At 42.7% G+C, this 23,777-nt stretch overlaps 1 protein-coding gene across 1 annotated transcript; it reads left to right on the forward strand.

Moving 5' to 3' along the window:
* The first annotated feature begins 600 nt into the window (after positions 1 to 600).
* On the forward strand, positions 601 to 18,605 carry SLC14A1 (solute carrier family 14 member 1 (Kidd blood group)). Its single transcript, XM_068993889.1, has 9 exons — positions 601 to 747; positions 3,889 to 4,042; positions 4,623 to 4,812; positions 5,995 to 6,123; positions 7,781 to 7,973; positions 11,029 to 11,176; positions 11,381 to 11,515; positions 16,734 to 16,783; positions 18,432 to 18,605. The coding sequence occupies exons 1-9, from the start codon at positions 601 to 603 to the stop codon at positions 18,603 to 18,605; spliced, it is 1,320 nt and encodes a 439-aa protein (XP_068849990.1).
* The last annotated feature ends 5,172 nt before the right edge of the window (positions 18,606 to 23,777 follow it).

Genomic DNA, 23,777 nt, shown 5'->3' on the forward strand with positions numbered 1-23,777 from the left:
TAACTATGAATTGTTTATTATTAACAAGGTGATTCCGATTTTTACCAATTCTTATTCAGATAGAAGGAAAATAATGCCATTTAGAAGTCCCTTAGACTGGGCTTTTGCTGTGCAAGTGTGGCCAGCATCTTATTACAGAAAATAGAGCCCATACCAGGGCTTCTTCTCACGTTTATAAAGATCAAGGCTGAAGGAAATCGTGGCTCCATCCTCTGAGATGGAGCCCTAAGAGTTCACCTGAAGTGTTTCAGAGCCTGAAACACACCACTCCCTCTGGAACAGGCTTCAGACCTGTCAGCTTCCAGCCAGTGGAGAAACACAGCAGTTCAAGATCCATACGTGGGTCTCTGTGCGGGATGGCTTGCCAGTTTTTTCTTCTGTTTTAAGTGAAGTAAAAGGAACATTTGGTGTCTGCAGTCAGCTCATCGTCTCTGCTGATGGAGCTCTAGCTGATGGAGAAGTCTGCCTTCTTTGTTGAGGTCTCCTCTCCCCAGGAATCCCCTTCAAGAGCTCTACCCTGCATTTCACATCACAGGCAGGGCACGATTTCTGCTGATTCACGTATTTTTGCCCTTTGTCGTGTATGGAAAGAAAGGAAGAATGAATGGACGGTCTTTGATTGGCGCTGCTGATGACGCCTATCCTGGTCCTCTTTGGAGGGGCCCTTTTGGAAAAAAAGCTGGTGAGGCAGCACACAGAGGCTTCCCCTGGCTAAACTTGGCCCTGATCCAGGGGCCAGCAGAACAGGTATGCTACCTTTGTACAGCTTCTGTCTGTGTGATTCTGCTGTGTCTTTTCTGAACCGAGCCTGGGAAGTGGTGTCCTCATGGTCTGTTGAGCGGTGCAGCTTGGGCTGAGCCTGATGCACAGGGGTCTTGGTCCAGAAACTCACACGACACTCGTCTTGGTTTAGATGTTGGACCTTTGTGCTGCAGAGTTTTGACAACCATGGAAAAGCTAGGAAAAAGTATTCTGGGGATTTTTATTTATCTTGCTGCTGTTTTATAGAGTTCATTCCTTATATTTTCTTGTCCTGTCTTTTCAGGTGAAATTTAATGACCTACTTAAATTGGAGAAGTTTGAACTTAGTTCCTGCTTCATCACCTTGTATTGCCTACCCAATTAGGATATGTAGACTTTTAAAGTTCCCTAAGGAAATACAAAGAGTGCAGCATGATTAAATCCTGGGGTGAACCACAACTGTTAAGCTACTAGTTTCTCACGACCAGTTCTCATGCCTGAGTTCTGGAACGAGTAATCAGGGTTCCCAGAGTTCTATAGTGTTCAGTCCAGAATAAATGATTCCCAGGGGAATCAACTCATGAGAAGCTCTATCCCTCTATTACATGGTAGCCCTACCACCCACCCCAGTATATGGATACTAGAAAGACAAAGCACAGCAAGTCTTCTGTATGCTGGGCCAAAGATTCAGATCAATGGTTCAATCTTCATCCAACTTTGGGTGGCTGGGCAGGGAACTCTGGCCAGTCAGGTTCTCAATCGTGTCTGGCCAGTTAGAATATCAGGTTTCATATCTGTATCTCCAAAATCTCTGAGGTGATGATGTATTGAAAACCCTCTAAAATAAATAAATAAATGCTGGGAATTTTGAGAACACGAATTTGTCCACCCTGGGATAACCCACGTACCTAGTTGCTTCCGTACTTAATGGAAAACGCCCACTTTCATGTTTTCATTCAATGCTACCTCTGTAGAGCTGGATCTACCCAGTTACAGAAACGCAAGGCAATTTCTTGTCATTGCCTGGACTGGAGCCTGATGCCTCTCATAGGATGTGCGACTTTGAGAATGGGGTCACGATAGCCAAGGAAAGGGCTTGCCAAGCAATATCTTCAGTTACGATGTTTAAAGAGAGATAAATGAAAATAAATGATAGCTATCAGTTAGATTATGAAATAGAACCCAAATTTTTCATAATTTCTTAATAATTCAAAAGGTTTGCGTTGTTTAACTTCGGGCCGGCTGAGCTCCACATAGACTCAGTTTTGGTTCCTGTCCTGCAGTTTTCAGTTCAAGAATCTCTCAATGCAAAGGTTCGTTGGAAGTCTCACAAATGCTGGTTTCTATCACTATTTTGCCAAACCAGAATGACTTTGGTCTAGAATGTATTGCATAAACAGCTTCTACTTTGTGGAATTGCTGGCCATTTTTTAAAAGCAGAATGGTTATTTGGCAGCGAAATAATACAATTGAGGTACAATTGTGACAATAAAAAATGAGTTACATGGATTTTTGTACTGGGATTAATAGGAGCCAAAACTGAAATCAGAATTGCAAAAAATAAAAGCTTTAAAAGTCATAACTTTTATTACCTGTTAATTGGGCTTTAATAGCTTTTTGTTGGGTATGGTAAATGGAAGAACAGTGAGACCAAAAATAGGCATGAGAAACCCTTATTCACAGCCTGGTTGCAGGGAGAAGACGAGTTGGTTTAACCGCAAGGGTTTTGGGTATTTCCTTGGTCATGTCTTACGTGCCTGTGGCTTCAACATTCCACACTTGTGCCTCCTGGGGTCTGATGGTTTTGGTGTTCCCCTACTGCACACTGGCCTGGCTGTGCTCTTGGCTTTTCTTGCACACTCCAAGTGGTTTTGCCATGGTCTTTCTCCCTTTGCCTACGTCTGGGATGACATCACTGGTCCTCTTTAATATCTACCATCAGCACCATGAAACCTTCAGTTTTGTCTACAGGGTACAATATTCTGATGATGCTGATGCTTTGCTATTGCACACTCAACATGAGAAGTGAAGAGTCTTGTAGTGAGCACAAGTCGTGGTCATACTGCTAGTATTTCCCTGAGGCATGCTTACTATAAGGATGCCCTGTACACTCTTACAGTGTACAGTTCTTAAGCTGTAATTCTTTGGTTTTCAACAGCTAGCCCACTTCCACTTTTTCCGTTTTCTACATCTTTGTGGAAGATTATTTTGCCAGTCTTTTTTTTTTCTGGTTTAGATTTAGTAAATTATATTTTTTAATGATATAGCCCAAATTCTCAATATTTTAGTGAATATACTATACATATAATGTATATACTATGTATACAAATGTATATTCCCATATTTATGTTGATTTGCACATTTCATTTATTTAATGATTTTGCTCATTTAAACACTTAAACACTTAAGTGTTATTTAAACACTTAAATAACAAATTTAAAAAATAAAGAATATATGAAGCAGCTGCCTGATGTGAGGACATAGTCAGGACGTAATCTCTGATTTGGAGAGTGAATATTTCTGTGGCGGGGAAGGACGCAGTTCTTAGGCTATGTCAACACACACAAACTGTCTTGTAGACATTTCTTCTTTTTCAAACTTTTAAAACAAAGCCTGTTTTTGTGAAATAAAAATTGAAACTAAAATGGCTGCTTATCTTAGAAAGTAGCTGGTTGGTCTACATTAGCAAGCATTATTTTGTAACCTGACATCTGGCTCCTTTCATTGGAGCAAAAAGCTTAAGTACTTGATTGTAGCTATTTCTGTATCATTTTGTGACTTACTATGTTGAAATTAACGATTTTTCATTTTTTCCCACTAGACTGAGCTCTTTGAGTGTAGGATATAGGTGCTCAATAAATATTCATTGAGCTAGAACCTGAACCTTATGAAATTAAAGGCCAGAACCTTCTCATGGTGACATTAAAACCAGTGATGACAAAAGTAGTCTGGGGCTTGGGTTTTGATAATAATCTTCCTGACAATATTTCAAGAGGAAAATGGTGCTTTCTTAGTTCCGTGGGATTGTCATGGTCCAGACAAAGTGCCTTCCAACTCATCCTGTGTGGCTGCTGTGGTCAGGCCCCACACTGGCCAGTCCAAAGGGTTCTACATTAAGATGCTCATAAGCTCCATTCTTCCCTCAAGGAGCCAGAAGAGACATCCATGGATAACAACCCCACTGCAGTTAAACTGGACCAGGGTGGAAATCAGGCTCCACAAGGTCAAGGCAGAAGACGCCTCCCCAAGGCACTTGGCTATATCACTGGTGACATGAAAGAATTTGCCAACTGGCTTAAAGGTATCTACGCCACCTTGGAGAAGTGGCGTTGGCGGAAGTGGTTTGCTGGTTCTTCTACTCAAATCTTTATTTATACTCCCCTATCTTCCATCATTTTCCTTTCCATTTTTTAAAACTTTTATCTTCTAACCTGAGAACTTCTTCCATTTTTTTTCTTTTTAATGGAGACAGTGGTCCTGTTCATGTCAGAGGAAGACATCTAGTTCCACCTTGAAATTTTGGTACTTAAAAACTGAAATTTTACTCCTGGTAATTCATTCCTTTTGCTTAAGGGTATAAACCTCTAAGCACACTAAATAAATCCATTCAATGCTTTCGGGTACTGGAGTTCTAGTATGGACATTGTGGACTGAGCAGAAAGAGGATCTGGGTGTCACTAAAGCAGATCAGGATAATTTCAGGGATCTTGGGGTCACTAAAGGGGAAAGAGTTCAGAGAAAAAGTTTCAAGGAATATCCAAAGTTAGCCTCACCTTGTTCAGAGGGGATTTTGCTCAGAGTAGGCTTGGGAAGGAGACTCGGGAAGGAGAGCCCCATTTGCCCCACCATTTCCTCAGCTCTGCCCATTTCATCTCTTCCAGACAAACCCCAGGCTCTCCAGTTCATTGACTGGGTTCTTCGGGGGATATCCCAAGTGGTGTTTGTCAGCAACCCCATCAGTGGAATCCTGATTCTGGTGGGACTCCTGGTCCAGAATCCCTGGTGTGCTCTCAATGGCTGTGTGGGAACAGTGGTCTCCACCCTGACGGCCCTGTTACTCAATCAGGACAGGTAGGAATGTCCCTCCAAGCCTCTGCTTCTTGCTTGAGAACACAGGAGCCAACCAGTGACTCTGGGCAATAGTGATAAAGCTCCACCCTCCCTGGAGAATCAACCTTTATTCCACAGAATGCTTTATATTTGTCTTTAGTCATCAGTCAGGAAATCATTTATAGCCTCTTATTCATAGTATCCGAATAAGCAGCCAGATCCTTTTGGCAATACATGGGACCAGAACTAAACTATAAGTAATTCTTATAAATAATAACTAAGCTATAAGACCCTACAGTCCAAAGGGAGTCTACTTTAATGATCAATCAATTATTTATCATCAGCATTTTATTTGGGCAAAAAAAATGCATATGAATTCAGGAAAAGTTTTAGTGGCTTAATAATTCCACTAATCCCATTATATCTTAGTTCCATGCTTAGTTTAGCAAATTCATTCTTCCTGGACAGTGAAAAGGTTAGTTCAGCTTCCAGAGAGATAAATTTTAGTCCCCAGTTGTGAAAAGGTACCATTTTGGCCAAGAGTAGAAACTTAATCCATAGGACAACATTTGAAAGTGAGGTTAAATACTGGGAAGAAAGGGACCCAAGAAAAAAATTAGGTGCTAAAGATGCGTATAGTTGAATGGAATAATTTGCCAAGTAAAAGGGATTGCTTTTCTTTGTAATAATTTGGAAATGTATATCTGGAAACAACAAAGTGGAAGAAGATGAAAATATATTCTAAGTTGGAAGACTTGTGTTGATAAAATCAAAGACACTGTGGAACTGAATTTACATTTCAAGAATCTTACACCTCTCAGCAAGGAAACCAGACTTAGGGAAGAGTTTCAAATAAAAGCTCTATTCAAGTCAGAGACCCTAATGATTCAAAAGAAATGATAAATTTTGGAAGGAAAGGCTAGAAGGAAACCGGCTACGTTGGCTTGCTGATTCCTTCTCTCTGCTCCTTAGCTATGCTGTCTCTGTAGGCATTGTTCTATATGCACATTCGTACTTTATCCACGTATATTTTACTGTTGCATGCTTTTATTAGTATTTGGTTTCTAGAGATTTTGCAATAAAACCCTAAATATAATCTCTTTTTCAAATGTAAATATTACCTGGAAGTTACAAGTGATATTCATGGGCACGTTCAGCCAACATCCACCCGGGAGGTGTCCAAGCTATGCCTCTTGCCCACAGGTCCGCCATCACAGCAGGGCTCCAGGGCTACAACGCCACCCTGGTGGGGATCCTCATGGCGATCTATTCAGACAAGGGAAATTATTTCTGGTGGCTGTTATTCCCTGTATCTGCTATGTCCATGACTTGGTAAGTTGTACCTGGTTTTCAAAATGCCTTTTTGAAAAAAAAAAACAAACGTATAAGGGGCAGGAGTGGGTTGGGGGGAGTTATACTTAGTGAGCACAGGGTTTCTGTTTTGTAAGATGAGAAATATTCTGTGAACGGATGGTGGTGATGGCTGTATAACAGTGTAAACATACTTCATACCACTAAACTGAACGCCTTAAAATGGTTTAAGTGGTAAGTTTTATGTATAATAAGGCAATTTCCAGAAAACTATCTTTTTTATTTAGATTCAGGATATATCTATTGGAAACAGGAAGCGTTCAAACATACTGATGCATGCGGCTTCCCCTCACACCTCATCGCCCCCCCTCCTACAGCAACATTCTGATGTAATTGGTTTGGGGAGTTTCCAGGACACTGGGAGTTTTGAAGGCTCTTGGAGAATTCTAAAGTACAACCAAAGTTGAGAACCACTCCCCACCATCAAGAGTCCTCAAACACGCACACTATCAGGACCACCTACAGAGCCAGTTAAAACATGGATTACTGCTCCCTCCCTGAGGCTTCTTGATTCAGTCCATCTGGGATGGGGCCTGAGAATCTGCATCTCAACAAGTTCCCAGGTGGTGCTGATGTGGCTGATCCAGGGACCACACTCAGAACCACCATCCCTACATAACCCCCCTTACCCATCTGCCCCTGTCCCCCTCAAAACAATTCTTTACTAAATTTAATTCCTTTTTTAACCCCAAGTCCTTTAAACTAGTTTCTATATTGACACTGTCTTAAGTCATTTTTTTAAGCAAGCATTTCCTTCTTACTATGATATATTCAAAATATAAAATGCTAGCATCCACACACACGAGATGTGTGGCTACATAGACACGGCCAACCGTGGACAGTGTGCCCACCCTGGCTGCAGCCACAGGTGCGTGCAGGAGAACCAGCTAGCACAGCCAGCTTCCTCAGGAGAAACTTCCCACCTGTTCTGAAGACCAGGCTCAAGGACCGGAGGTGTCACCGCACAGGGTCACCCACTCCCCCTTCACTGAGTTCAGGAAACCTGGGGTTCTAACTTCAAAGCGATGGCTCCTTGATTGGGTCCACAAGTGAGGGAACCAAAAGGGCCCAGAGACCATATAATCCAATATCCCAGTCTACAGGCAAGGAAACTGAGGTACCTCCTTGCCCAAGGTCACACAGTTCAACTGCTCAAGGACTTAAACCTCTGCCCTCCTGAGTTTACAGTCTTCTTCCTCGAGTACTACGTTGAAGACTGAGGCTGCGTCTGGTGAGGAGGGAAGGGCATGTGGTCAAGTAGTTTATACAGGGGCTTTAATTGCTTAGACAATATTTTTTTCATCTGTCTTAAATACTTCAAAACTATTTTTAAACCTAGATTTATAACTCATTCTGAGCAACCCCATAGCATAATTTTCCACAAGAGAAATAAGCTGAGAGTTGACTTTTTACATAAGAATTATTCAGTGACAGGATTTATTCCAGGTGTGTTTGGGTTTGAGTTTTTTATTTTTTTCCCTGTCAAAATTTTGCCAACACAATACTTTAGGAACATATTAGCTAATGAAAAAAAAGCCCCTCTATAGATAGATATTCAGTTTATCACTGTGGCTTGTCACATGCATATTCTTCCATTCTATTCTGTTGTTGTTTTTAGTCCAATTTTCTCAAGTGCATTGAACTCCGTGTTGAGCAAATGGGACCTCCCTGTCTTCACTCTGCCCTTCAATATGGCCTTGTCAATGTACCTTTCTGCCACGGGACACTACAATCCATTTTTCCCAAGCACCTTGGTCACACCTGTCACCTCAGTTCCCAACGTCACCTGGCCTGACCTCAGTGCCCTACAGGTAAGATACACTGTCTTCTTATAACCCGTTCCCACCTCCCCTGGGCTCTGGAAGACACTTCCTGGTTAATTGTTGGTGGACATCAGCTCTTACAGAGACTCAGCTCTGGAGTAGCCTTGCACTTTCTCTTGCCATCTAAGAGCTTATTCGTTCTACTTCAAATCTTTGGGTTCTAAGGGACTTTTTAAAAGGACTACGTGGTCAAAACTAACTTTTCCTCATTTTTTCCTAACACCTGCAGTGCTAACTCCAGAGTGTAGTTCCACTGGAATCCTGTCACTTTGTTTCAAACTTTGCCCTTATTTTGGAGGGGCGGGTGTCTGATGGGGGCCAGCCCTTGAAGCAGGGGCCTGCAGCCTGAGGTTCTGTCCTCCCTGACCTATCTTCCCTGATTGGGGAAAGAACTGGTTGCTCACTGTCAGATCCCATCACAGAACCTCTCTATTTTGCTTTTTCTTATGGTGGATCTCCTAAAATTTGTACAGTAATTCAGATTTCTTGAGCTTTAGGGGCATCAGAATCATTGTTTTTTAAGTATTAATACAAGTTCCATCTCAGACTCCCTAAATCATAATCGCTGGGGTGGAGTCTAGGAATCTGTTTTAACAAGTTCCCCAAATAGTGATGTGGGCCAGAGTTTGAGAACCACTCTCCTAGGATGTATGCTGTGTTCAGTTCAGTTCAGTTCAGTCGCTCAGTCGTGTCCGACTCTTTGCGACCCCATGAATCGCAGCACGCCAGGCCTCCCTGTCCATCACCATCTCCCGGAGTTCACTGAGACTCACATCCATCGAGTCCGTGATGCCATCCAGCCATCTCATCCCCTGTCGTCCCCTTCTCCTCCTGCCCCCAATCCCTCCCAGCGTCAGAGTCTTTTCCAATGAGTCAACTCTTCGCATGAAGTGGCCAAAGTACTGGTGATTCAGCTTTAGCGTCATTCCCTCCAGAGAAATCCCAGGGTTGATCTCCTTCAGAATGGACTGGTTGGATCTCCTTGCAGTCCAAAGGACTCTCAAGAGTCCTCTCCAACACCACAGTTTAAAAGCATCAATTCTTCAGCCCTCAGCTTTCTTCACAGTCCAACTCTCACATCCATACATAACTAGTGGAAAAACCATAGCCTTAAGTAGACGGACCTTAGTCGGCAAAGTAATGTCTCTGCTTTTGAATATGCTATCTAGGTTGGTCATAACTTTTCTTCCAAGGAGGAAGCGTCTTTTAATTTCATGGCTGCAGTCACCATCTGCAGTGATTTTGGAGTCCCCCAAAATAAAGTCTGACACTATTTCCACTGTTTCCCCATCTATTTCCCATGAAGTGATGGGCCCAGATGCCATGATCTTTGTTTTCTGAATGTTGAGCTTTAAGCCAACTTTTGCACTCTCCTCTTTCACTTTCATCAAGAGGCTTTTTAGTTCCTCTTCACTTTCTGCCATAAGGGTGGTGTCATCTGCATATCTGAGGTTATTGATATTTCTCCCGTCAATCTTGATTCTAGTTTGTGTTTCTTCCAGTCCAGCGTTTCTCATGATGTACTCTGCGTATAAGTTAAATAAGTAGGGTGACAATATACAGCCTTGACGGACTCCTTTTCCTATTTGGAACCAGTCTGTTGTTCCATGTCCATTTCTAACTGTTGCTTCCTGACCTGCATACAAATTTCTCAAGAAGCAGGACATGTGGTCTGGTATTCCCATTTCTTTCATAATTTTCCACAGTTTATTGTGATCCACACAGTCAAAGGCTTTGGCTGTGTATCTCACTATAAATATGTATAGGGATAGCACTATTTTTTAAAAGCCTGGTTGACCCAAATCAAATTCCAGCTCTTTGTATTGGTGTTTATTTAATAAATTTGTCTAAGTTTTCTCAAGTATTAAAAAATAAAGAAAACACTTGAAATCAGAAGAAGACCAACCTTACAGTTTTTAAGTGTCAAGAGACTGTCTTTCCTGCTATCAGGTTATCAAACCCCTTTGCTGTCCTCTTTGCTGGGCAGTCAAAGCGTGAGGAGTTCAAATAGTGTTTTCTTTAACTTTTGTACAGAAAATGAATGGCAATATTTGGAAGTAATTCAGAAGGAAAATAAAAAATTTATCAGGATTTCCCATGAAAAAAAATAGCATTAGTTGAACTATCTAAAACTGCCCAATACAGAAGCTATTAACCCTACATAGCTATTTTAATTTAAACCATTTGTTAGCTTGAATCAAACCTTGTGCCTTTTTCCTAAGAACTCCCATTCTGTGAACACATTATCTGAGTTCAGAACTCAGCCAGAAAGCTATAATTAGGACATTTAAATATATTTTTGTGTTCTAACAACTAACAGTTGTTGATAACTGGAACAAGCTATCTTGGTTTAAATTAATATGTGCTCTCTAAAAAAAAGATTAAAAAAATAAATTAAAAGAATTTTAATTAATTTTAAGATAAAATTATAAATAAATTTAAAAAAATAAAACATTTGATTTAATTAATGAATGTTCTCACTAGCAACAGAAATGTAAATATGGTCCTGATTCATGAACCTGCCAGTAATTGCTTCTGAGCTGTTGATAAGATAATCTGACTTTGGGTCTCTGACTGTAGCACTAACAGCTGAATTGCAAGGGAGTAATAATACTTCTATTGACCATAGAGATGCATTGATGTATTGGCCTCAGAATTGATGGAGAGTTGAGAATAGAAGTGTAAGAGGTGGTCCCTACCATCCTCGCTGGGAGGTGTGGCTGATCCTCATAGTGGGGAGCAGGGACACTACATGGGGAGGTTATCAGCAACCAAAACCAGGTGTCAGTGTGGGCCACAGAGCCAGCGAGCTAAGGGATCTGGAGAAGGAGGGCCCAGCGTGCAGCGGGGAGGGCTGCTGGATCTCTGGGGATAAAGCGACTGAGACTTTTCTGTAGAGCAAGAGAGAATTATAAATGTTAGTAACTCAAATCTTGAAAGATAAGATATGCTAAATCCAAAATGTCATTGCACTGTTTGTGGGTGTCCTATGGGTTTCTGTCCAGTCGTTTTAATGGCGGTGTTTTCTAAATCGTTTCCACAGTTGCTGAAGTCCCTGCCTGTGGGTGTGGGTCAGATATATGGCTGCGATAATCCGTGGGCAGGGGGCATCTTCCTAGGCGCCATCCTCCTCTCCTCCCCACTCATGTGCCTGCACGCTGCGATTGGGTCCTTGCTGGGGATAATAGCAGGTGAGTGTCACACTTGCTCCCAGATGCTGAGCACTGCCTCTGCCCCACTACTGTCTCAGGCATCTTCTACATTCCAGACCTTTCCTGAAGGTCTGCTTCCAAGGGACCAATGGGAGTTCTCGGATGCCTTCCCCACCCCCAGCCTCCTTCCAGAACACCCTGCCTTTAGTCCAAAGCTCTGACCCCTCCTTTCTTCCCTAATAGGACTCAGTCTTTCAGCTCCATTTGAGAACATCTACGCTGGACTCTGGGGTTTCAACAGCTCTCTAGCTTGCATTGCAATTGGAGGAACGTTCATGGCACTCACCTGGCAAACCCACCTCCTGGCTCTTGCCTGTGGTGAGTATTCCCTGAACTCGGGGAAAGCTGCTCGTGACTATGGTATCAAAATCCAGGTGAAACAATAAGAAAGGACTGTGTGAGGAACTAGAGCTGGAGTTCTAGTTTGAGCCCCTGATACCTGCTAAGTGTGTGACCAGGGCAATGGGCCTCCCCTCTCAGGGAGGACCCGGGTCTGCTCTGCCTACCTCATTGCTCATGTTGAAGACTGGAGAGCCTGCTGGGTCATATTAACCATTTTACAATGTGTATTTGGTGGGGATACAAACAACTTGTCCTGTGTTCTTCATACTAATTGACCCAAGAAACTGAAAGGAAACAAGCTAAACATAGTCAGTTCTCCTGGTAAGTCTGGTGGTATTAATGGGCCCTTAGAGAATCACATTAATATGGCTGCTCTCAAACTGGAGCAAACATCAGAATCTCTTGGAAGCCTTGTTAAAACCCAGATTTCTGGGGCCCAGCCCCGGTCCCAGACTCATTGTCTGTTAGAGCCGGCCAGGGAGGCAAGGGAGGAGCTTGCATTTTTAACAGGGTGCCAGGTGGTGCTGATGCTATTCCTCTGGGGACCACATTTTGAGACCTGTAATATTAATCCTTTCTGATCTCCAGGCCAGACTCAGCCTGTCAGAGCTAGAAGGGTTCTGGCGAGCTCCACAGCATCCTTCTCATTTTACTGTTGGAGTTCTAAGAGCAGAGAAAGTGATGCACTACAAGGCATCCATTAGGGGTAGATGTAAACCCAGAGTCCATACTTGCTAACAACTTCCAGAGTTACTCCTACACTACTCTCCCTCCCTTCAGTACCATTCAAGCCCTTAGGTAAAAACAGACCTCAAGTGCTTCAGATTTGAAAAGCTAACACATTTCCCAGGCCATTGCAAGGGTGGGCTTATTCACCCATAGCTTCCAGCATCCCTAATTCAACACAAATTAAAAGTATGTAAGATAATATGCTAGAATGAAAGGAATGATCCTTCCTGGGGGACAAAGGGATGGGAGGATATTGGAACAGGCAAGAATTTCTGTAATCTCATGGAAATATCTGCCAAGATTCAGTTTATCACCAAACTAATCAATCATTAGTTGGACAGTTTATCACCGTGAATGATGATTTATCACCATTAATCCAATAATGGCTGGATTTATCACCATTAATCAGTCCAGCCATTATTAACATGGTGGGCGACATGTCAGGCAAGATTTGGAGTGAGTTCTTGCATTGGGCAGGATGTGGGATAGGGCCAAGGATCTCTAAGGCTTTATTCAACTTTGATTATTTGATGCTGTAGCAAGATTAACAGAGCTCAGATGCTCTGGAGTTGCCATTCACGTGTTATTTTGTCAATTTCTTTATAGTTACATAACAGTTTCACCTACCAGCCATGTCAAAACCTTTTGCTCACTTACTTGTTTACAAGCTCAGGGCAAAGGAGAAAAGTAGAGACAGATTATGTGGCCTCCTGAGCTCACCTGGGGTAAACTCTTTTATTCCAAGATGGGTCTGAGGTTTCAAACCGTTCTCTCAGGTGCAAACCATTATTTTTTCTCTATTGGTAGTAGTAGAAAACATGTACTAAGCATTCGTAGTACAATCCAGACAGTACTAGGAGGAGCTAGGGGTTCAGACGCTTGAGATCCTAGCTGGCTGCTGTGTACAGAGAGCAGAAGCCAGGCAAGGAAGAGAGAGAAGCCCATGGGGGCCACAGGATGCAGAACCAAGAGACTCACAGGCCAGGAGTCTCTGGGGGAAACTACAATTCAGAATCATCCAAAAGCACCTCCTAGAAAGCGTGGCTTTTCTGTAAGTCCTAAAAAGTAAGAGGAGGAATTCCAGCTGTTGCAGAGCATGGTCTGGGCCGGTGTACAGACAGCCTGAGCACATCCTTAAAGATCAGGCAAAAACTGTCTTGGTCACAGAAGTTGCTGATAAGGTCTGCTGCTGCTAAGTCACTTCAGTCGTGTCCGACTCTGTGCAACTGCATAGACGTCAGCCCACCAGGCTCCCCCGTCCCTGGGATTCTCCAGGCAAGAACACGGGAGTGCTTGCCATTTCCTTCTCCAATGCATGAAAGTGAAAAGTGGAAGTGAAGTCGCTCAGTCGCCAACCCTCAGAGACCCCATGGCCCCGCAGCCTTCCAGGGTCCTCCGTCCATGGGATTCTCCAGGCAAGAGTACTGGAGTGGGGTGCCATTGCCTTCTCCGCTGATAAGGTCTATGAAGGTCTTTTCACAGATCATGGAAAAGGAGAAGACAAAGATGTTTACAAATGTGTTTCCCAAAGCTGAGATATTGTCGTTATTTTCTCTCTGTAATTTTATAGTAGTACAGGACTGTTGTACAAAACAAACAAAAATTCAATCAATACAGAAGAGTATAAAGCAGGTGAAAATACTTCATCCTACTCCCTAGACAGAAATTTCCTGCCTCTTTCTTATAAGGACCTCATGATTACATTGGATCTACTTGGCTAAGGATAATCCCCTATCTCAAAATCTTTAACTTAATCATAGCCGCAGAGTCCCTTTTGCCATGTAAGGTAACATATCACAAGTTCTGGGGATCAGGACGTAGACATCTTTGAGGGCCTTTATTTTATCTATTATACCTACCTTCCTTTGGATAGATCCAGATTTTCTTTATTAGTACAGTGGTTAAGTCAGTATAGAATTAGTTAAGAGCCCAAACACTGGTGCCAAAATCCTAGCTCCCCTTATTTTCAGTAGATGCCAAATGCACCCCACAGAGGCCATATGAATTTGCCGTGCCACTGACAGTGTGTGGGAGTGCTGTTCCATCCACAGGGGGCACAGTCATCAGTCTTTTTTATCTTTGGACATAAACTTTTGAGACAGACCTCCAGTCCCTCTTGTAAAGCAGATCTCACAGTAAAATACACAGCAAGTTTCTGCCTGCCCATATCACCAAACAAAAGATCAAGCTTGTCAGCCGAGGTAAATAAATAAAGACATTTATTATAGAGCTTCTCTTTTATTAACTCCTGTGGCTTTATCAGGAAGCAGACATGGGAGTCTCTGATAGAAGCCTGGTATATCTGCCTTTCCTGTGCCCCTAAGCCAGAAATTGCACAGCCAGAGAACTCCTCAATTTTGTTATTTAATCACTGCAAAATGTAAACACACTTTGGATCTCTTCTTACAGGTTGTGTTATCATAGTAGGACTTTCATATGGAGGTGTGTGGGGAGGGATGTTGTCTATGAAGAACTGGGATTCAGTCTTCCCTTCCACTGAGGGAAGCGGAGGGCCTTTTCTCTCCCTCAACTACTCAGCACACTGTTAGGGGCATCACCTCCAAATCATGATGTCCAGAGCTTCACTGCTACTGTAAGGCTTTCCCAGCCCAACTCAGCTCTTCTTAATGATGGGCAACAACTATTAGCTAGTCTGATACTCCTACTATAGAAAGAAAAGCAACATGGAATTGAAAGAGCATATCAGTATGAGACTTGAGCACCAAAAGGGTGCTAATAGATATTAAGCTACTGTGCTCCTAGGAGAGAAATGCAGTAAGGACTCATGTGCTCAGGGGAGTGTCATAAAAGAGCCGGTGCTCAGGAGAGCAGGGACAGGGTGTCTCCATACTTAGCCAATGGCTAGTGAATATTTCTTGAATGAATGAATGAACTAAATGGGGAGGGTGGGGATGAAATTATCTAAGCCAAGCAGAGAAAATCTTCCAACCCCTTCTGCTCAGAGAAGTACTTCCTTCCTATGATGACAGAGATGAGTTTAAAGCTGCTGCTTGTGAAAATACATAATTTCATTTAAGAGTCATCTTTGGCCACCTCATGCAAAGAGTTGCCTCATTGGAAAAGACTCTGATGCTGGGAGGGATTGGGGGCAGGAGGAGAAGGGGACGAAAGAGGATGAGATGGCTGGATGGCATCACCAACTCGATGGACATGAGTCTGAGTGAACTCTGGGAGTTGGTGATGGACAGGGAGGCCTGGCGTGCTGCGATTCATGGGGTCGCAAAGAGTCGGACACGACTGAGTGACTGAACTGAACTGAACTGAACTGAACTCCCTGTAAAGAACCTCTTCCAACTGCCTTTTTACAGACAATGAAACTAGATTCCTAGTTCAGTGACTTGTCCAACAAACAAAATGGCAGAGCTGGGATTTGAAGCCCAGAGCTTTTCCAAAGATGAGCCTTTCCTGTTAGCATGAGACAATTCATATGTGAAAGAACTAGGTATAATATTGAACAAAAAATACCAGGATAAAAAGATAAAATGTCAATGAAAGGATGGAAATCTATAGTAAAGTAAAAGATCATAGAGTCTCTCCCACTACCCCACCCAACTTCCCAAAGTGGCAGATGTGTTTCTTGATGGACATGAGGACCATATGGTGAGTGTTGGTGGCCCAGTTGGCCACGTGGCCATTATAAGAAGGTCATTCTTCAGGCAGTCTCTGTGAACCCTATGGGCTTCCCTGAGTCTCCTTGGGCCCAAGAATTGAGAGTTAGCTAGCTGAGCTCTTTGTTTCTGTTATTTTACATTGAAGGTCATACATATCCTCAAACTACCTACTCTCAAAAATTCATGCTCAAAGTAAATAAAAACACAGGATGTTAACTCATTGACATGTATGCCGACCTTCACAGTTTTAGGAAAAATGTTAATACAAAGAGGAATCCTAGGTCTGCGTTCAGTTTCTGCTGATTTCTTCTAAATACATATCCCATGTTTTTTTTTTTTAAACTGTGATTTCTAACCATTGATCTGAGAATCTCAGATGCTGTGAGATTGTATGTTACCTCAAGGAACATTCATAAGTTCCATTTTAATTATGCTTGGGTAAAACAATGGGGAAATGTATTTACTGTGGAAGGCCTTTTCCTTAAGTATTATATTAGCAATAACAGCAAAAAAATAGTACCACAGAAAAGCTACCTTTCTTGAGTACTTACTGTGTGCTAAACCCAAGCAATACCCTCTTTCACCCTCTCATCAACTCTTGAGAGCGAGATTTCCATTACCCCCTTGTACAGGTGAGGAAATGGGGGCTTTGAGTGGAGGCTCCAAGTTCCTAAGGGGTAGAACCTGGATGCAAACCCAGAGCTGCTGACTCTAAGCTCAGACTTGTAACCAGGATGCTGGGCTCACTGGTGAAACGCGCAAGTTTACATTCAGGGATTTATATTGAAAGGAGTCCAAGCGCTCTCTCTTTCCCTTTTTTTTTTTTCTCCTAGCCTTGTTCACTGCCTATCTGGGAGCCAGCATGTCACACGTGATGGCTGTGGTAAGTTTGCTCTAATCTCACTTTCTCATCAGCATGATTGGTCAGTTTTCAATGATACAGAAACCCTCCTGAAGTCCACCTCAATGGCATCCCAGGGCAGGATGCTTGACGGATAATCACTGTAGTCCACCTTCTGGACCCACCTGTCTTCATTCACCCTCCAGCATCACAGTAAACCTTAGCCCAAACTATAATCGCCAGGCTTGCTAAAAATATCAGATGGTTTGTCTTAAAGAAGTGAAACTTAGTGTGTATATTATCAAGTCCATACTTTAACTCAGAGTGTCAAGAAGTTGACTTTAGAATATCTTTTACTTAAACAGAAACCTGGGACTATGTAGAGGTTGAGAAATCAGAAAAGGAAGGAAAAGGATAGTTGGCTAAAGATCCAGATTTATTTTTAATTAAGCCAAGACTTTTTCATACCCTTAGTCTTTTTTTAAAAAAAAAATGTCCAGTCGGTCATCAGTAAGACTTTTTCAGACCTCTGTCCTAAATTATTTAATAAGCAAAATCATCACCGATTAAGTGCCTCTGGCCACTTCTCCTTCCTTTCCAGTAGTGTCCAGCCCTTTGACTTTCTCCTTCCCCTCCCCTGAGGAGCCCAGTACCCCCGGCTGCTCTGGGCCCGCCCCCCTCAGTTCTCTTCCTCACCCACCACTGCAGGTGATACCAGGCCAGTTCCTGCTAACCCCGTCCATACAGACGTGGTCATGGCTGCCAGCGGGGCAGGGCTGCATCTAGTCCTCTTCACAGCAACACAGAGGGCAGCTGACCTGGGAGGGTCCTGCTGGAGACACAGTTACCTTTATGGTGGAATGTCAAAGCCCTGCTACAGGCATGATGGGATGCCTTAGAGCTTGGGGGGCCCTTCACACCCCAATAAAGGTTCACAGACCTTGGCCTGTGAGCCAGAATTGGGCAGGCTACAGAACGGAGTCAGCTAGGGAGATTGTGAAAAATCCCGATCCTCGGGCCCTGTACCTTGGCATTTCTGGTAGAGTAGATCTTATATGATGCTTGGTTATCTGTGTCTTTTTTAAACTCTTCCAGATGATTCTGACGTGTAGTCGAGTTTGGGTACCATCACACCTGGGTTGGGGGTGTGGAGTCTACAGGACCAAACTTAATCAAGTACATGGTGTATGCTCAGAATTGCTTGAGTTGTCATGGACGCACAGAAAGAGGAGCTACCCTCAAGGAGTCTAGAGTCTGTTTGAGAGATGAAACAAAAAGAAGTAAAGCAAATAGAGTCCAAGACCTACTCTGGGCAGAGGCCAAGGGGAGAGAGAGCTGAACTCATCAAAGACGGCCTCATGGACGTGATGAGTGCTCGGGAGCTATTGGTGGTTGCTAAGTATCATCTCTAGAGGCTAAGTGTCATCTTTGCACATCCGCTGTAGGAAGTCTGACTGTGTAAGAGGGAGGGCAGGGCACGCGTCATCCCTAAAAAGTGCATGCTGACATTTCAGGAGCCGAATGTCCTGAGATCTTAAACTCAGTCTCCACGGGGACAAGCGGAGTCCAGAGTCGCGCCTCCGGAGAGTTATCTCCTGAGCTGAATGACAGTGGTGTAAAGCCTGTGCTTTGTGCAAGTTAGCTTTCCAACAGGATCTTAAAGAAACATGTGTCTTGTCTCTTTCTCCAGGTTGGATTGCCATCTTGTACCTGGCCCTTCTGTTTAGCCACCCTACTGTTCCTCCTGCTGACCACAAAAAACCCCAACATCTACAAGATGCCCATCAGTAAAGTCACTTATCCTGAAGAAAACCGCATCTTCTACCTACAATCCAGGAAAAGGACGGTTCAAGGCCCTTTGTGAACGCAACCCCCGTCCACAGCCATGGCCACAAGCCATTTCTGACGAGCTGCCCCAGTTGACTTCCAGAGCTTCAAAACTGTTGTTTTTACTAGTAACAAATTTCATACTAAACCATCAGTGATCTGTTCTTATGCTCACTTTGTATCTCCTTCAGACTCCAGAACATCCCTAAACCAATGACAAGACACACCAAGGTGATGTCCTCTGGCTGTGGAATTTTAAACCCTAGTGGGACACTGGCGCTAAGACTGTACTATATTTATAGAGTCAGAATGTTCCAACAGAAAGAGGAAGACCAAAGCTAATTATTGATATTTATTGATATTCTTGGTGTTGGATTGTACATGTTAACAATATTAATTAAAAATTAATCTCTATAAAACCAATCTCTTACAATCTCTATAAGCCTTAAGTGAATGGAATTCACAGTCACAAAATCAAAGTCAGCCTAGAATTTGCAGATAAGCCATTGGGCATATTTAAAATCAGTGCAAGTTACTCATTCATTATAGCTGTGGTCAACGTCACAGAGCCCATCACTGAGCTCCTTCCCCAGTTCCTCAACAGAACGGCCTTCACGCTGTCCGCTGTGTGTGACACTCTCTTACAGGAGATGGTGGGTTTGTTTCAGGCTGGCAGAGCTACAGGAGGGAGAATGGGATCTGGTCCATCAAAATTATTCTGTATTGTCACTTTTCTTGGTTATTGCAAAGGATTTTTTTAGGTAGCTTATTATCTTTTTATTGTGAGAATGGACTTGTTTTCAGTGAGGTAAAATAAGAGAAGTTCCTGGCTTTATCAGAAAGAAAAGTTAAATTTTTCTAAAATATTCAGCATAGCTATTTTCACTTTATTCCCTAAATTGATTCTGTAAAGGCCACAAAAACAGGGGATCAAATATCAAATCATCAACATCCAAGGGCCCTTTAAAGCCACATTTTCAAGTCATCTAAGGATGTCATGTATTACACAGACTGAAAGTTACTGTCAGGTTGCTTCTGAGTGCTTAGAAGTTGCTTAATTCTTACTTTAAAAAAAATTCACTATTTTCTAAACACTTAACAATATTCTCACTCAAAAACCAATGGTATATGAACCACCAAAAAGAAATATGGATAAAGAAGTCTCCAGTTTTGCTTTGTTTGTGTAAGCTATCAGTCCCGGAAAGGTTCTATAACCGAACATGCTGAATACAGCAGTGGGAAGCTTCAGAATTTTAGAGGATTGGAAAGCGAAATTGGAATCCTAAAGGTTTTTTCTTCTTTGAGTTTGAAGTAGTCAGTGCAAACTATAGGAACAAAAGGGAAGCAAATCCACAATTATTTTAGGGAAAAGTTCACCTCTTCATTTTCTCAGGAAAACACTGTTTCAAATTAAAAACCCTATGACCTTTTGAAACCATGACTTTGCAACTGTCATAGAGTCATGTATATTTCTGTGAAAAAACTAAAATTTCAGTGTTTGAAAAATCTCTTTTGTTAGGGAATTTGAGAAATAAGAGTTCAGAGGGGACGGACAAAAAAGCAAGCCTAGACCAAAGATCACCAGCCCTGGAGACCTTGGGCGTGGCTAAGTGAACCAGAGCCTCTTCGTGTCTCCAAGTCCATGTTCACACGGAAGCCCTCGAGGGCTGACTCTCTTCCCATGCCCTCACACAGACTTGCAAACAGGAACAGTTTCAAACCTTGTAAGTTGTCTAAATAGTATTCATTTTCTCAAGCTATTTTTGTTACCAAGTATTATCCTAATGATTTTAGCAAATATTTTATTGATTTTCTTAGGGGGCATTTGTATTCTTTTCTATTGCCTGTATAATAAATTTCTACGTAAGAATATGAATAAATTATACTCACAGCTCAGTTTTGTGTAAATTTTGTTTCAGTCATATGTCTTTTATAGCTATTGTACATATTAACAATCACGTGCATAGGTATGTATGTATTAATACTAGAATCCTTCTTCCTTTCTTTATACTTCATAATAACACCAGATGCAGAGTTGAGAAAACCATGTTCAATTTCTAATTTATGAGCTCTTCTCCCTCAATATCCCCCAACTACCCATTGGTCTCCTTACTCAAGAATTAGAATGCATTCTTGAGAACAGTCACACATGTTCAGGGCATGCTCTTAACACTTTGAGAAGATCCTGGGAGCCGACAGGCCCTGGGCACCCATCAGGACAGACCATGGGCCATGACCTGCCTCAGGGGTCAGTGTTCCAGGACAAACTACTGCTCAGAATGTGTTTTCCTCTGAGGATAAATGCCAGTGCTTGTCTCTGCCTCCTATCACCCAAGCTTAGCATGTGTGAAAGAAAACAGGGTAAAAATGGAAATTCAGTCCAACCAGTTTCAAACGTTGCCCAAACAGGAAACAAAAGGAGGCTACAGTGGGCTGGTCCCTTGAAGTGCCCTCTGTCAAAACAAAACCACTCCCACATTTGGTTTACACATAGTAAATCTACAAGAGTGATCTGCCCCCTTTGGTATGAGGCAGAAAACAAAGAGGTCACTTCCCAGGTGGCTCAGTGGTGAAGAATCTGCCTGCCAATGCAGGAGATGCGGGAGACAAGGGTTCAAGCCCTGGCTTGGGAAGATCCCCTGAAGGAGGAAATGGCAACCCACTCCAGTACTATTACCTGGAAAATCCCACAGACAGAGGAGACTGGTGGGCTACAGACCATGGGGTTGCAAAGAGTCAGACACCACTGAGCAACTGAGCACACAGCACAGAAAACAGACAGAAGGTTTAGGTGCTCTTTTGCTAAAGACTCCAGACACTATATTCCTTTAGCAGTTACAGGTCCCAATCTTCTTGTTACCCAGACCCCTGATAACTGTGGAATACACTGAGATGGAAGGTTAAGTTGCAGGAGATCAGGAATTTCCAAGGGGGGGCCTCTTACAAAGAAGCTTGCAAGAATATTTTTGAGGTTGCTAAGTATTAATATCCCCTAGAAAAGGAAATGGCAGCCCACTCCTGTATTCTTGCCTGGAGAATCCACATGGACAGAGGAGCCTGGTGGGTTACAGTCCCTGGGGTCACAAAGAATAAGACATGACTGAGCAACTAAGCACAAGTATTAATACAGACTGAGGTTTTATACATGTGAATGTTGTCAGCCTCCCCTTTATCTAATACCTTTCTTCCAAAAGGCTTTAATCTTTAGGGTTAAATATCCTTCTTAAACCTGCATTGACAATCCCCCAGACCATTAGAAGGCTTGTAGTTTCACAGAGTTCCATATGATAAAACAATTCTAAAAGTAGGAAGTTCTGTTCCAAATGCTATGCAGTTGCTCAATGATGTCATCAAAGATGTGATCTCTTTCCATCATCAGTCTCGGCATCCTCAGACAGCTTCACTTGCATCCCCAGGTTTTTTACCTCATGGTTCCAAAATAGCTGCCTTATTTGCAAACATCACAACCTTATCAGGAAGAAGAAGGCAACCAGAGCTGCAAGAGAGTCATTCCTTCATGTTTCTCTCTTCTCAGCGAGAAAAGTCTTTCCCAGGAGCTCTCCAAAAATACTCTCACTTGAGTCCTTCTGGCAGAACTGGGTCAGATGGCCAGTCCTGGTTACAGAGGAGTCTGGGAAAGTAGCCATCTGGCATGCTTCTTTTATATGCAGGACATTTGTCAGCCTCTATTACTGCAGAGGTGGTGCACTCCACCATAGTGCAGCAAAAGCAAGAGGAATGACTGTTGGACAGGCGCCAACATTCCTGCCTTGGTTGGTATATGTTTGGTATATGGCACCACCATACAGCACACAGTGCCCATGTGCCCAGGGCACACTGGAGAGAATCTATGATGACAGACAAGACTGTCTACTATGGGATTCACAAAGATTTGGGACAAAGACCTCAACTAAAACCTTTTAACACGGCGATTCTTTGCTGAATACTTACTGAAATATTCCAGAGTACGTTAGATACTCCAGCCTCATACAGGGTTTTATAGCCTCTGACTAATAGGATTCTAAACAAAGGGTGAGACAGCCAGTGATAATGATCAAACCAAGGAAAGTTTAGGGTCCATTCATGTTCTAATCAGCCCTCTTAATCTGACAGTTGAATCCTCTAAATCATTCCATGTTGGAAGTCCCCTTTGGAAATTGTAGAGTTTAAATTCAGTTCTGAAGCATTTAAAAACAAGTGTCTTGACATTTTCTACTTCATAGTTCCAAACAAACAATGAAAAAGCCAGTTTCCTGTTTGAGTTGGGTCCATGGGCTCCTAACCCATAGTAGCTTTGAATTATAGTACAGTGGCATGCAAGGACTTGAAGGGGAAGAAATGAAGCTCAGAGGAAAGCACTGGCACAATACCAGGAAATCTGACTGAAGTTAAGTCCATCAGGCCAAGGAAACAAAAAAAGCCAAGACACGAGTCACTGGCCCAAGAGCAAATGCATCTTAGGGCAACGAGAGCACACGTGGGCCAGCCCAGGAGAAGCCAATCTAACGAGGCCTTGCTACACTATGAGACCCCAGGCTGGCTTCTCTTTGAAAGGCTAGATCTGTGAAAGCAACTAGCCGCTCGCAGCACTTGAAATAGTGAAAGTGTTAGTCTCTCAGCCGTGTCCTGCTCTTTGCAACCCCATGGACTGTATAGCCTCTGTCCATGGAATTCTCTAGGCAAGAATACTGGAGTAGGTAGCCATTCTCTTCTCCAGGGAATCTTCCAACCCAGGGATTGAACCCAGGTCTCCTGCATTGCAGGCAGATTCTTTGCCTGAGCCATCAGGAAAGCCAGCCTAAATAGATGTGGGCTTTAAGGATACACACTGGATTCAAGCATGACGGACAAAAAAAAAAAAAAAAACACGTAAAATTTCTTGATAACTTTTTGACTGAAAGTTGAGATGAGAACACTTTGAATACACTGAGTTAAATGAAATATTAGTATATCATTAATTTTACCTTTAAAAAAAGTTTAGTGTAGCCACTAGAAAAATTTAAATTATATATAAGACTTGCATTTGTGACTCACACTGTATTTCTGTTGGGCAGTGCTGGGCTAGACAATACCCAAAACCTCCGTGGCAATTCAGACAGCACTGAGTTGTTGATTGGAACTCAACTTTCAGAGAATCTGTCCTTCCCTTTGAAAGAATGAATGGGTAAAAGCCTTTTCTCTATTACGCTGCTAGCTAATTCTTGAGTCT

This window comes from Capricornis sumatraensis, chromosome 21 (assembly GCF_032405125.1).
Source record: "Capricornis sumatraensis isolate serow.1 chromosome 21, serow.2, whole genome shotgun sequence".
NCBI classification, from domain to species: domain Eukaryota; kingdom Metazoa; phylum Chordata; class Mammalia; order Artiodactyla; family Bovidae; genus Capricornis; species Capricornis sumatraensis.